Genomic DNA, 13,835 nt, shown 5'->3' on the forward strand with positions numbered 1-13,835 from the left:
ATTTTGCACTAACATTAGTTAAACTACACAAGAAAAGAAAGAAATCATTACAGTTTAAAATACAAACAGCGAAATAAAAATCACATAAGGGAAGAAAACACCAGAATTGCACAACCCAAAAAATCGACGTTGGACAAAGGATGCACAAGAATTTTGAATTAAATGTTCACAGTGCAAACACTGCTTATGAAGTTTCAATTAGGTCAAATATGGGCTATTTATAATAATAGTCCAATAAAAAAAATTCTGTCCTTATATCATCTGATTTTACTATGCATGCATTATCGTGGGTGGCTAACATATATTAGCTTGTGGTAACCATTCTCCATTAATGATATATATTTGGAAAGCAATGCTTAGCATTAAATGCAATTCTTTAATGCATGTCATTAACATAAATAATACTTGTCTGCACTTTTTCGGAAAAGCGCCAACACCACTACTGGTGTCATTAACATTTTTTAAGGTATACCATATTTTAATAGAGAATTTTGTTAAATGTTGTTTGTCTGAAGCGGTGTTCAGAGAGACCAACTTCAAAAGTAATTCGGTTTACTTCTTTTGGAAGCCCGTCTCTTCACCGTTTTCAATTGTATTTTTTTCTGTTTTATGAAATTTATTAAATTGAAAAAGTCAACCGTGTCACTCACGGCGCTGTACTGGATAGACGGGGGGGGGGGGGGGGGGGAAAAAAAAACCCCCGTNNATATAAAACCCACTGCAATTACGACTGAACTTCATATACATAATTTCTGTTAATTATTCATTACATCCTGGAAAATCAATCCAATAAAAATCAACGCTTTTTTATTGGATTGCAAATGCATTGTAAAGTATTCTTCCTGGCGCCAGATTTATGTTTACATAATGGTCCCTGCATTATTCAACGTTATAAATAATATTCAAAAACTGGCAACGTTTCGTTAAATGGCCTTCACTAGAACTTATAAAATTGGGGTTTTTTATGTAGGCTTTTCTCCAATCACTGTACTTGCATTGGCATCCAAATTTATTCCCATAATGCATCGCAGCAGTAATTACAAGAAACAAAATAAGTAACCACGTAGAATTTGTTTTTGTACAGTACTTTTGTATACAGAGCAATTTTCCCTTTATTTTTTTTTTCTTGCCCATAATCAATGTTGTTAATATGTTTTAAATATAAACAAACTTCAAAACTTTTAAACTTCATTGACAAAAAGGTGTGACAGTTAATGGGTGGAAGTTTTGAGTTAAGTAGACGTCTTCCAGCATATCAATGTGTATCTGGAACCCTGTGAAAAAAACCGTACCAGTACGGTAACCTGGGGAAAGACCGTCGTTGTCTTATTATTAATATTGCCTAAGTTTACAGTTGTTTTTTTTTTTATTGAAACAAGAGGTAGGCCTACATATATCTTTCGTCTAATATATTTATGATACTCTTGCTTGGCTATGTCGTATTTCTCTGAACAGAACCGAATTATTTTATGAGTGGAACCACTTTTGACTTCTCCATAAACATTTCAAAAGTTGCTATTTATACCAAAGAGTATAGAATTTGGAAGAGTTCCAACTGTCGTGGTTTCTTTGGAGCGCAATCCTATTTCAAAAAGTACTGCCACGAAGGGGCGTATCCTTTAAAAGACGAATTTCGAGCGAACTGTTCGAATTCTAATAGGGCGCCCCTATCACGTGGTTAGTACTTTTTTAACGTTTCTTTGTGTGCACACAATGAGGGCAGTCAGGCGTGTTGTAGATACTTTTTTAAATACATATAACCATGTATGAATTATGTAAAGGCCGTTTTCAACCAGGCGAATTTTTTCGCGGGAATCGAAGCGTCAGCTCAATTTCATCGTTATGTGCAAGAGGATATTAGTATCACAATTATGAAGGGCATAATATAATGGGCTAATGTATAATGTAACATTAACAGCAATCGTTCACAATCAAATTTGCCACTTTGCTAGATAATTTAATCTATTATTTTTACAGAATGCCCCGAATTTCCAGCACCTGTAGATTGTGCGGAGGTCAAACAACGCAACCCAAAAGCAAACAGTGGACCATATTACATCAAACCCAGAGGTTACCACAGTCGGTTCCGTGTTTATTGCGATATGTTTACCGATGGTGGAGGTTGGACAGTCTTTCAACGCCGTGTGGATGGTTCAGTTGTCTTTAACAGAACTTGGCAAAACTACAAAGAAGGTTTTGGGACTTCATTGGGAGAGCATTGGCTTGGGAACGACTACCTACATTATCTGACAAGACAAGGTCTTTACACCCTACGTATTGATATGGAGGACTGGCATGATTCTAAAACCTACGCAAAGTACTCAAACTTTAATATCGAAGAAGAGGGCGACAACTACCGCTTAGACTTTGGAACTTACCTCAGTGGAACCGCACTAGACAGATTAACGTATCATAAGAAACAGCGATTTTCTACTTTTGATCGAGACAATGACTACAGTTCATCAGCAAATTGTGCGGCACTGCACAGTGGCGGATGGTGGTTTAAGTCCTGCGATGAATGTAACCTTAATGGTAAATACTATCATTCGGACAGATATACCGCCAGTCGTGATAACGGTATCGAATGGAAGGGCGGAAGCAGCGCTTCTTCTACCGGTCGCAATTTTTATTCGCTGAAAGTAACAGAAATGAAAGTGCGACCAATCGCCTACTGAAATTCTATACTACTGACGCTGTTATACAGTTCTGCCGATGATATATTTAGGCCTATAAATGTAGAATTTATGTTTCGAGTTTCATTCATATTATGCCCTCCAGTAGAGTCTGTAATCAGTATTGCAACTAGTAACTGTAGCGTACTAGTGGTTTAATACACCCCATTCTGGGGCAGTCTCTTTCCAGATAATATGGACTTGAAATCGAAATGATTATGTATTATGTATATATGCGTACACCCTATCTTCCTGCCTTTTTTCTTTTAATGCTATGGTGTGCATGAATCATAATTTGTTATTCACAGTCTTCATCATCTGTAATCATCGTCCAATGCTATATACGTTGATTTTTTTTTCATTGATTGTTGTTAAAATGTGAAAATAAAATTATGAATATTCAATGTCATGTAGTATTAGCAAAATGAATGACAATTTGTAAATGCTAGAATGTTGACGAATTGCATCACATTTGCGTGGAAATGATGTTGTGGAAGGGATGTTATCTACATTTGAAGTTTTTTTCCAGATAAGTCCAGTGAAAGAACCAGGAACACAAAAATACACGACAAAGAATTACTCTTGTATATATATTTTTTATTTTGCATAAATAATATAGATTATTTACTTCGGAATACAATTATCTGCCTCCAAATCCACCAAAACCTCCAAATGGCCCTTCATAATATCCACCATTCCCTAAATGAGTGTCTCCTAAATTGTTATTGTCCAACTCTTGATCGCTTAATTTTGGAGGTGGTTTTTGAGGTGGTTTATGAGGTGGTTTATGAGGTGGTTTTTGAGGTGGTTTTTGAGGTGGTTTTTGAGGCGGTTTTTGAGGCAATTTTTCCGGCAATTTTTCCGGCACTTTTTCAGGTTTATTCTTATCGATGCCTACGGGAGGAGTTTCAGAATTTTCTATAGCTTGATAGGTTCCGTAGTACCCAGTTCGGGCTAGAATATCGTCACTTCTGAACACCAATTTCACGCGGTTGCTGTCAGATTCCCAAATGAAAGGAGCATCAAGGGACCCACAAAGTTTTTCACTGCTACGACCGGACACTTCATCGAAAATCTGAAAGAACGCATATAAATATAATTTTATTATTGGGATCCCTTTATGAGAATAAATCCGAATACATGTAAACCTATGTCGCTACCATTACCTGAAGTGAATCCCATTCACAAAGTTGATAGTTTTCGATGTCCATGAAACGAATTGTAATTACAATATGGGTGTTTTTCTTCGTCTCTATATTCGTTCGGCATAACTCGTTATCTGGATAGTACAAGGGAAAGTTTGGACTATGTATCACCCCGTAGTGTTCAGTTAATTTACCAGCTTCGAGGTTGCAGAATGGTGGTTGCGTTGGAGTAACTGTAAAATAAACGGACGTAATAAATGTATTTTACTGGATGATACATGTATTTACATGTATTTTCTTGAATGTTTGTATAATGGTTATTACCTATTGATGGACTCTCTGGTGGTGGATCTATCTCCGTGTAATAAGCTTTAAACCCACGATACGTGTTGCTGCCATCTGAATGGAAGTGGACGACTACTTTGTGATCGTTTAAGACGTAAACATGTTGGTCTAGTTGGCCACATAGCGTAACCTCATCATTCGAGTTGTACGGCAGCTGTCAAAATGAAGAATAAATGAGATTCAAAGTATTTACTTCCTTAAAGAGATACGATGATAAATTTTTAAAAGTACTTGCATTGTCTATTCTACGGTATTGAATTGATAATGGATTCGCTAGCCCTCACCTTTACAAAATCAGAACAGTAGTTAAATCGCGGCTCTTCTAGTTCAAAATCCAGAAAATCAACCCTCACAACTTTTAGTGGATTAACGGTGATTGAGTAAGAGCAATCTAAATTATTTCCGTAACTAGAAGGGTAATCTGGCGTCTCAAACATTCCATATGGTCCTTTTAAATCTTCTGAGCATTGAGCGACTACAGATAAAACAGAAAGAAATTACTAGCACATGCAATTGAATTAAATAAACTTGTATATAAAATATATTATATTAAATTACCATCATTCAATATGAGGCGAGTTTTATATGTTGCGAGGAATCCAGTTTTTGTGACAATGTGATCGGTATGCAACCTGATGACTGCACGATTGGTCGTAGAGTTCCATTTAAATACCCCTTTCCTATCACAAAAGTGTTGGCTGGTTCCTTCTCCAGAGCTTGATAGCTGTAAAATAATATAATAATATAGTTTTATAATAATATAAGTTTTGACAAATCAAAACTGCAATGTATACGACTTGAAAATGAATATATTTAGGAGAGCAGCTTAGCTAAGTAGGCTAAACTGGTGGTAGTCAAACTGTGTGCACTGAACCGTAGAGATCCCTTGGTGCCCGGTTCAATTCCCATCGCTGCTCTTCTTGTATGTCAGACGGAAGGCAAAGCAAGTTAAGATAAGGTGAGACGTTTAAGCCGTTGGTTCCGTGTACATTATGGCCCATGCAAAGAACGCAGTAACTCTTCGGTAACAGTAGGCCTAAGGGATTGTCTCCCGATGTACTGACCAATCACCACAAGGATCCACTGATCCAACAAATAAATTCAATCTAATCCTATGACCTCTTTGATTTAAAAGAAAATAAACAATTCGGACTCGCCTCAACGTAATCATTTGTACAGTGCGGACTAGCCTCAACATCGAAGTATTCGAATTTTACTTCAATGGTGTGGTGAGGATCCGCAATAATAGTGTATGTGCAGTCAAGATCATTAGCATATTTGGCTGGGTAACTTGGCGAATTGAATGTACCAGTGGTCTCCAGAAGTGTGACGTCGCAGTCTGTTTAGTAAAGAAAACAGAAATATAATTAACGTTGAATAACTATATCATTTTGGTTCCACAAGGAGACCGGCTTGATGGTTGAGTGCAGGGGAGGATCCAGAGATGTCCAAAAGGGACCCCAAACAGGGGAGGGAAAGTTGGGCTGATCGAGACCCTAGGGGTTCCAAAATAAGGCCGCCCCCAAGATCTTCCCATGAGTGTGCAAAGAGCGATTGAATTTCGGTTATTTTATTTTAAAAAATTACTTACACGATGTTCGGGTTAAATTTTCCATTTTATAAGATGCATCAAAGCCGTTAAAAACACGACTTCCGTCTGTTACAAAAGTGATGTTGACCTCATTACTTTCGGATTCCCATATCAAGTTCTCATGTTGGCCACAAATAATGTTTGTCTTTCCCGTAGCAATGTCCTCAATCTAGAATGATAAAAGAAAAAGTACTGCTTTCAAATTGTTAACATGTTAGGCCTACAGACGACATTTGGTTATTTTTTTTAGATTTTAAATTGTTTAGGCCTACAGATGTTATATATATACACACTATATATACTATATATGAAGATGTGCCCCGTGTGTTTATACTGCGTACGGTAATAAGAACACACGATAAGCCAAATGTTGACTTGAGAAATATATATAAATAGGCCTAATATATTCATATATACACATGTACACCAACATTGTTCTACAATTTACCTTCAGATAGTCGCGTTCACACGGGGTTTGCAATTCCACATCAAAAAATTTAAAGTCTATAACTATTTTCTCGCCTACTTTTCCTTTGAGAAAGTACAAGCAAAGCTGATTATTTTGGTACTGTGGAAGTCTTTCTGCTACATTTGGTGATTGGATGAGACCGTTGGCACCTAGGTAAGTTTGATTGCAGTCTGAAAAGAAAATATTTCCCTTAATACTAATTAGGTAGGCCTATATCATGACTTGCAGAAGTATTCCGCAAAATTGAAATCTCTTTAAACTTACGAGTTGATGGAATCGGCCTCTCTAGAATATTGTATTTTGCCAGATAACCAGTGTGGGCAATGCTGCTATCTGTATGAAATCGCAATAATAAAGAATTCCCTTCGGATGTCCAAGAAAATGGTTCGTGACGATTACAGATGCGTTCCGAGTGATCATATTGAAATCCAACCGATGTATCTGTCATCTGCACAGAATATTTGAAAATGTACCGATTAGTGTAATCCTAATGCTAGAAGGATAATATTTAGAGGGAGGGGAGGTTCATTATGTTGTGACATACTTACGTTTAAGAAATCATTGTGGCATCCCATAGAGTTTTCTTGTTCCAGCCAGAATTTTTCAAAGACGATTTGGATGCGGGAATCCGACCTGGTTTGAATGACCATATCGCAATCATCGTTGTTGTCATACATATCTGGGTAATGCGACGTTTCCAAGTTTGAATTAACATCTAAGTTAGAATTCGTCACCAACACTTTGTTGCATTCTGTAAAAAATCAGTTCAAAACTTTTTAGATCCAATCATAAATACAATTTGAATATTAAATTTGATGAAACTTTAAAAACAGAGAGACTTGCCTGAAGGCGGTGCTTTCAAAACCGAGATGTAATGTATCTTAGAAGTGTGGTCATCCTGTTTGATATCTATGGTCGCCTCATTGCCGTCAGACACCCATGACATAATCCCATTGAAGAAGTCACAGTCGGTGTATGTACGTAGTGTGGTTGAATCGGTGATCTAGAACAACAAGCGGTCATGAATAGATTTATTCACGTAATTTAGTCTATAGTAAAATGTAAAAAAAAAATTAAAAATGTCTAGTTTAATTATTTTATGGTTAGGCCTAACTGAAATAATGCGTTAAACTCACGGTGATTCTTTCGGCGTCGCAATCATGGTTGTCGGCGTGTTCATGAAGGTAATTAACGACCAGACGATAATTTGGAAGAGTACGAATGATAAGTTGATAAGTGTCTGTTCCATCTAAGACAACCTCGGCGCTTTCAGCATCCCAAACACCTAATAGGGAGAGTAAAAAAATGCATGTGTCGCATGATTACGCGTATGATTGGTTTGAACTGTGCACGATTTATTGACAGGTAATGGTTATTATGTACCTAGAATTCCAACTCGGACAATTGGTTTCCATTTTGCTAATAGCTGTGGCAGTTGATCCTTGCTGGCAAATACACGTAGTTTCAGCTCATTTGTATCAGCTGTCCAGGAAAATGAGTGCGATATAGCGCAGTACTTGTTTGTTCTTGTAGTTGCTACGTCTGTTACCTTTAAAGAAATATTTAGGCCTATAATAAGTGTTATAGTGCTGAGATTCTATAGCGCTATGCTATTTCATGAGGATCAGGGCGTTACGGCTTAATGCTGAATAAAGATGACGTACTAACCTCAAGACCACTGTCCGAACAATTGAACACTTCATCTATGTCTTCGACGGTTAATTGAATTCTCTCTGAGGGTTTAGTTTTAATGTAGAATTGGCATTCAACATGTTCAGCATCCTTCACAACGAACTTTGGCAATGTAAACTGTGTATTTTGCGAGTCGTTTAGTCGCACGTAACATTCTTGGAAGAAAAAAAAACACCCGGTTTAAGTTTACAATTAAATCATCTTTTTAGATGTAAATAATGCATGGAAAGGAACTTACCACTGACAAGAGGGCATTGTACGTGTTGGTATGTTGTTCTAAACCCACTTGCACCGATGGACCTCTGACGGCCGTGTAGTCTTATCGAAACTACAATAAATCATCTTGTAGGCCTACATCTTTTTAGATGTAAATAATGCATGAAAAGGAACTTACCACTGACAAGAGGGCGTTGTACGTGTTGGTATGTTGTTCTAAACCCACTTGCACCGATGGACTTCTGACGGCCGTGTAGTCTTATCGAAACTTCATTTGTATCCGATGTCCAAGAAAAAAGCGGATACGATCCGCAAAGTGTTTCGACGCGTCCACTGCCCATGTCTATCAACTCAACGTAGTCGTTGCCACAGGGTTGTACATCAAAATTTGTGAAATTGAGTGTTACAAGATTTCCAGGTTCTGAGTGCACAATATGGCGGCATTCACTGTTGGCGGAATATGGAAGTGGAAAATTCGATGATGTAATAGTTCCCGTCGGTTTTATAACACGATGATCACACCCTGGAAAACAATTTTAGGTAGAACAGATTACGATATTAGATAATTGTCGATAACCAAAATAACTAACTAATTGAAGTGCGTACATTACCTGCAATACGTGGAATTGACTTGTATGTAGATCTGAATACATTATAGGTTGGGTAAATGCTAATGTGGAAAGTGATGGCAACAAGGTTCTGATCAGATGTCCAAGTAAACAAATCAAATTCACCGCAATAAACATTAGTGCGACCAGTGGTCAAATCCTTCACCTAGGAATTAAAGAAATTTTTGTTGAAAATATTTTTTAAGTTTAGAAATTTACAAACTAATTCGTTAAAAAAAATCCGCCAAAAACTTGCCTCCAAAAATTTCTCCCCCGTACACGTGATTGACTGACGATTCTTGTCTTGCTTTTCCCCAATTAGAAAGTCTGTTAACGAAACCACAACACTATGCTCTGGAGTTGTTTGAATGTATACTGTGCAGTTCTTTCCAATAATTTCATCTCGATTGTGTTCAAGAGATGAAATTATTCCCTCTGGTGAAGTTAGGAATTGATTGAAAGCTGTAAAATAATATAACGCTCATTTAATTTTACTTCCATTTAAAAACTATCATTGAAACTGCAATAGTATTAGCAGTTGGTATACTGTATTATGTAATGAGGTAACCTTGCCTGATAGTTTAGGGCGTGGAATGAAGCGGTAGGTTGCACTGACTTCAGCGAATACCTTCGGATTTCGTCGGAAGTCTATGCTAACTTCGTTGGATTCGCTTAACCAGGAGAACAGCCATGTGGTTGAACAAAATTTGTCTTGACGTTGTGTTGATACGTCTTGTATCTGAGAGAAAAGCATTATATAGTTCATTTAATCATATCTCCATGGAATAATTGACGGTATATTAAGACCTATATTTGTAAGAAACTTACGGTCATTGAATGCTCAGGACAAAGTCCCTTTTCCATGGTAAATTTATGGAACGTAAACAGAATTTGTTCATTTGGATCGCTGCGAATAAGTACATCGCAATGACTGGCTTTACTTTCACCGTTAAACGGCCATTCAATCGTTCCCGATCTCTTTGTAAACAGTTTTTCACAGCCTAGAAGAGAAGAAACACACGTTTATAAAGGGTTTACTAAATGGCCACTCCTATGGAACAAATCAAATACTATTAAGGCCTACCATCTTCAGATCTTGGTAATGTTTCATAATCGGCAATGAAGGAAACCGAGGAAATCTCATGTTCATCACGAACATATATCGCTAGCTCATTCCGGATGCTCGTCCAAGAGAATGGATTCAAATGTCCGGTGTATGTTGCCTTGTTAGTTTCTCCTTTCAATGATATATCGTGAATCTGTGGAAGGAAGTATTGCGGTACAGTTACAATTTTGAAATTCTACGAAGAAACTGTTTTTGAGTTGGTATTTTAGGAAAAGGCAGTACCTCTACGAAATCCTTATCAGAGTCTTGGTCGGAAACCACGAAGCTGACAAATTTCAGTCTAATTCTCTCGTCCGGATCTGCGTGAATAACGATCAGACAATCCGATCCACGGACAGGTGGCCAATCCGGATTTACAGGCAGTTGGATGCGTCCAGATTTCTGGTGCAGATTCGTACTACATTCTGTAAATATATAATATGCCATGTAGTATATTGCTAAAATAGGTCTAATATAATTACTGTATATATTACTCGTATACGTTTATTATTGCATTAGGTCGGACCTACCTGTGTTTTCGGGTGTTCTTGTTGGTCTGTTGATTATTGAACAAATTGCTTTAAATCCAGATTTTTGGTTTCTAGCATCAGTTTTGAATTCAATCGATACCTCATTTGAATCTGATGTCAACGTAAACGGTTCCTTTTTTCCACATAGTTTGTCAGAAAGGGATCCTGAAGTGGAACTTATGAACTTTAAAGGATAGAAAAAGTTGTATCAATTTGAGATTTTCAGGTCCGACTGTCAAGTAGATGTGGGATGGGTTCACTATCAAAATACACCTATCCATACACTCACCTGCACATAATCCCCCTCGCATCCCTGTGTATCTTCTAGGTCAAATTTTTCGAAGTCAAAAATTACATATTTATCTGGTAGTTCTTGAAATAAAAGCGTACATGATGCTCCCGATGGATAGTTTGAAGGAAACTTCAAAGATGTCAAAACGAATGAATCTCCATGTCTGGTTATGGTCATACAATCTAAAAATGTTTTGAAGACGGGAGTTACATATGAATTATTAGCTGGATGTCTAGCATTTTAGCAAATCCAATTAAATGTATACAATACCTGGATCTGGGAGTCTAATTATAGACTTTGCAACAAGTTTAATGCCCGTGTAATCAAGTAGGTTGTCTGTTTTTATCGTCAATAGCACTTCGTTACTATGGGACGTCCAGGAAAAGTTGTGATAACTGCCGCAAAGTTGGGAAATCTGGTTCGTTGAAAGGTCTCGGATCTAAAGGAGCACAAAATTATTGAATGTTAAATGTTATAATAACTCGCTTTCGTGTACACGACTGATTAAAGAAATTAGGTTATTGGCCCTACCTGTATGTAATCATCCAAACAAATTTCTCCATGATGCGTCTTTTTTGGCGGTTGCAAAATAAATTCGGAGACATTTAATGAGATCACTTTATCAAATGATGTATGAAAGATGTATTGACATTCAAGGTTACTAGGATATGGATGTGGAAAATTTGGTGTCGTTACTACGAGGCCATTTTCAGGAAGACCCAGTACTAGTTTACTACAGCCTGCAAGAAAATTTAGTTGTTTAGTGCACAAGAGATAAAGTTCCACTATCTTCATTCTAATCTTGCGGTAGGCTTATGTGTGTTACTTAACTTTGTGTAATTGGCTGCTGGAACTTACTTTCGTCGAGTGGGCGTGTAATAAACTCGTAATCAAATTCCACTACGTTTCTCAAATCAGTCTTGTCATAAGTTATAACGACTTCGTTAGCATCAGATGTAAAAGATACAGATTCGTGCTCTCCGCATATATTTTTTGTCCGATCTGTGAGCAAATCTTTAATCTTGAAATAAATAAAAAGTATATATTATAGTATAGTACACAATAATACCGGTAATGATGATACTAATTGAAGTACTTGTGCTTTGTACACTGCATAATAATCATTTTGTAAATACTGAATTTCTTGCCTTTAACGGGTTCTGACAATTTGGAATTGCGAGTTGCCTAAATGAGATTGAAACCCGTTCATCTGGGCGTGCATGGATTACAACTTCGCAGGTATCACCATTTGGTATCGTATTGCCAAAATGCGATGACTCATAAGGAAAGTCCGACATATCTGAGCTACTGTATACTCCAATCTCTTCTACAAGTACTCTGCTACAGGCTTTAAGATAAAAACTCGTATGTGTATTTTTAGGTACAAGGGCTAAGGATACGCCAATAACATTAAAATTCCTTTTACAATACGCACGACGTAAACCTATTTATTGAGCTTAGATATAGAGAAAATCTTTTTACTGTGAAATTTCCACGCCATCATATTTGGTCATTATGAGTTATTTATTCAGATTCGGTAATTATAAAGTGACATAAAAAGTGTTACCAGGGAGACTATTATGCCTAGGTGAAATTCCACCTATAAAAATACAACAATAACAAGACCAAGGAGCAATATAGAAACATCACAAAAATATTGCCAGGTCATTGCTTCAGTAAAAATGTTAGTATTTTAAACCAACCATTTTTTGGTGCCTTGTCAACGGTACGGTATGTAGCATTGTATCTGTTAAAGACTTTACTGGTGAGAGCGTTCATTGTCACCCATACTTCATTAGAGTCTGTTAACCAAGTAAATGGATGAAATGTTCCACAATATACGTCTTGTCGGCTGCTTTTACCGTTAGATACCTGAAGAAAAATATTAATGTATACTGTATTATATGAATAGACGTACGAAACGGTAATTTTGCCGAATCACCCGGCGAATAATATTCAGCTACATACCAGTACATAATTATTTTCGTCACAAACATCTGTCCCTTCGAGTGTAAAATTGTTGAAAGTGAGCAGAATTCTTTTATCTACTTGTAACTTAACCTCCATTTTACATTCGTTAAAATCAACAGATTTCCTGGGCCAATTTGGAGAGGTAATGCATCCCGTTTCGCTTTCCAAAACTCTGTCACAGTTTGGTGGTATGATTACTACGCCTTCATTTTGACGTCTATCCACATGAAGTCTCTAGGAATAAAAAAAAAAAAAATTAATATAATGCGTGAAATAAATGTTTCTGCTTATTCTAAATGTCGGAAACAGGCGCGGATCCTCCCCGCCCCCACCCTCCTGCCGGTCAAGCCGAAAAATAAAAGAGGGAGAAATTTGATTTAAAGAGAGGAAAGGGAGAAAATGGAAGTGCACCCACGAGTTCAGTGGCGATCCAGCAGTGGAAGAAAGGAACTCAATTGTTTACCACTTATTTACACCAACCATGGTGGGGCGGAGGTGGGCGTGGCGGAAAATCTCTGGCTCCGTCGGTGGGAAATACTTGGGATATTTAATCATGTACAGAACATCTATTTTAAATACAGATATCGCATTATAAATTGCCGAATCAAACAAGTTTAGTAGGCCTGTATAACCTCACCGAACTAAATTGACCAAGTTATAGGTATCCAGCCCTTAATGTTGGATAGCTGACTGCTCACAATCCGGCTTGAATATTACCAGTGTGTTTTTAGCCCTATATATTTTATTCTAGGCTTACCGTAGTCTCGGCAAATACTTCAAGAAGAAAAACGAAGGACAAAATACAGACTGCGATAGCATTCCTATTTCCCATGACTCGGAAAAACAACGAACCACGTGGAAGGCAAATCGATAATTGCCGAAATACTGTCTTGTAGCGCTTATATACTTACCGCCTACGTAATAGAATTAATTTGCATATAAGTATTTTCATGGCGACTTGTACTTGACCATGAATAACAGGATTTCTTTATTATTGGCCTATATCATAAATATCTTTTGAAATGCTGTAGACCTGCATATAAATATAAAATAATTAAGAAAAGGCCGAAATGAATTGTAACTGAGTGCAAAATTTATATTAATTCAATTATTATTTGACATAAAAATATGATACTCACGTGGCAAAGAAAAGATATAATATTTGAACGGTATGCATATAGACCTACTATATATATATA

At 37.0% G+C, this 13,835-nt stretch overlaps 2 protein-coding genes across 4 annotated transcripts in view; one reads left to right on the forward strand and one right to left on the reverse strand.

The window, feature by feature from the left end:
* The window catches only part of LOC117105158 (microfibril-associated glycoprotein 4-like), a 6,296-nt gene extending 3,223 nt beyond the window's left edge, over positions 1–3,073 (forward strand). Inside the window, exon 2 of the mRNA XM_033246228.1 lies at positions 1,978–3,073. Within this exon, the coding sequence (XP_033102119.1) occupies positions 1,978–2,675 (698 nt within the window). The 3' untranslated portion in view covers positions 2,676–3,073. The remainder of the gene's footprint in view (positions 1–1,977) is intronic.
* A 175-nt stretch (positions 3,074–3,248) lies between these two features.
* On the reverse strand, positions 3,249–13,758 carry LOC117105157 (cubilin-like). Of its 3 annotated transcripts, XM_033246226.1 has the most exons (31): positions 13,394–13,758; positions 12,634–12,870; positions 12,369–12,537; positions 11,814–12,013; positions 11,524–11,686; positions 11,197–11,405; positions 10,936–11,104; positions 10,663–10,847; positions 10,374–10,557; positions 10,087–10,268; positions 9,823–9,997; positions 9,567–9,739; positions 9,312–9,477; positions 8,995–9,200; positions 8,742–8,904; positions 8,309–8,653; positions 7,891–8,069; positions 7,606–7,771; positions 7,359–7,507; positions 7,066–7,225; positions 6,771–6,973; positions 6,487–6,670; positions 6,202–6,392; positions 5,754–5,922; positions 5,320–5,501; positions 4,721–4,886; positions 4,447–4,637; positions 4,142–4,316; positions 3,839–4,050; positions 3,530–3,747; positions 3,249–3,469 (listed from the first exon to the last, which is right to left on the reverse strand). In XM_033246226.1, the coding sequence occupies exons 1-31, from the start codon at positions 13,466–13,468 to the stop codon at positions 3,313–3,315; spliced, it is 5,703 nt and encodes a 1,900-aa protein (XP_033102117.1). In that variant the 5' UTR covers positions 13,469–13,758; the 3' UTR covers positions 3,249–3,312. The 3 variants fall into 3 exon arrangements, with proteins under 3 accessions (XP_033102117.1, XP_033102116.1, XP_033102118.1); XM_033246225.1 differs by having other exon boundaries at positions 3,249–3,747; positions 13,394–13,756; XM_033246227.1 differs by lacking the exons at positions 11,814–12,013; positions 12,634–12,870; positions 13,394–13,758 and having other exon boundaries at positions 3,249–3,747; positions 12,369–12,532.
* Between the last annotated feature and the right edge of the window lie 77 nt (positions 13,759–13,835).

The sequence above is a fragment of the Anneissia japonica genome, unplaced genomic scaffold, assembly GCF_011630105.1.
Source record: "Anneissia japonica isolate Jap-2015-1 unplaced genomic scaffold, ASM1163010v1 scaffold287852_len814684_cov197, whole genome shotgun sequence".
NCBI lineage: Eukaryota > Metazoa > Echinodermata > Crinoidea > Comatulida > Comatulidae > Anneissia > Anneissia japonica.

Coding starts and splice junctions, on each gene's coding strand:
- LOC117105157 (XM_033246225.1), bottom strand. CDS start 13,468: ATGGGAAATAGGAATGCTATCGCAGTCTGTATTTTGTCCTTCGTTTTT. Junction 9,478..9,566: donor GTCCTGAGCATTCAATGACC/GTAAGTTTCTTA, acceptor CTTTTCTCTCAG/ATACAAGACGTATCAACACA. Junction 6,393..6,486: donor GAGGCCGATTCCATCAACTC/GTAAGTTTAAAG, acceptor TTTTCTTTTCAG/ACTGCAATCAAACTTACCTA.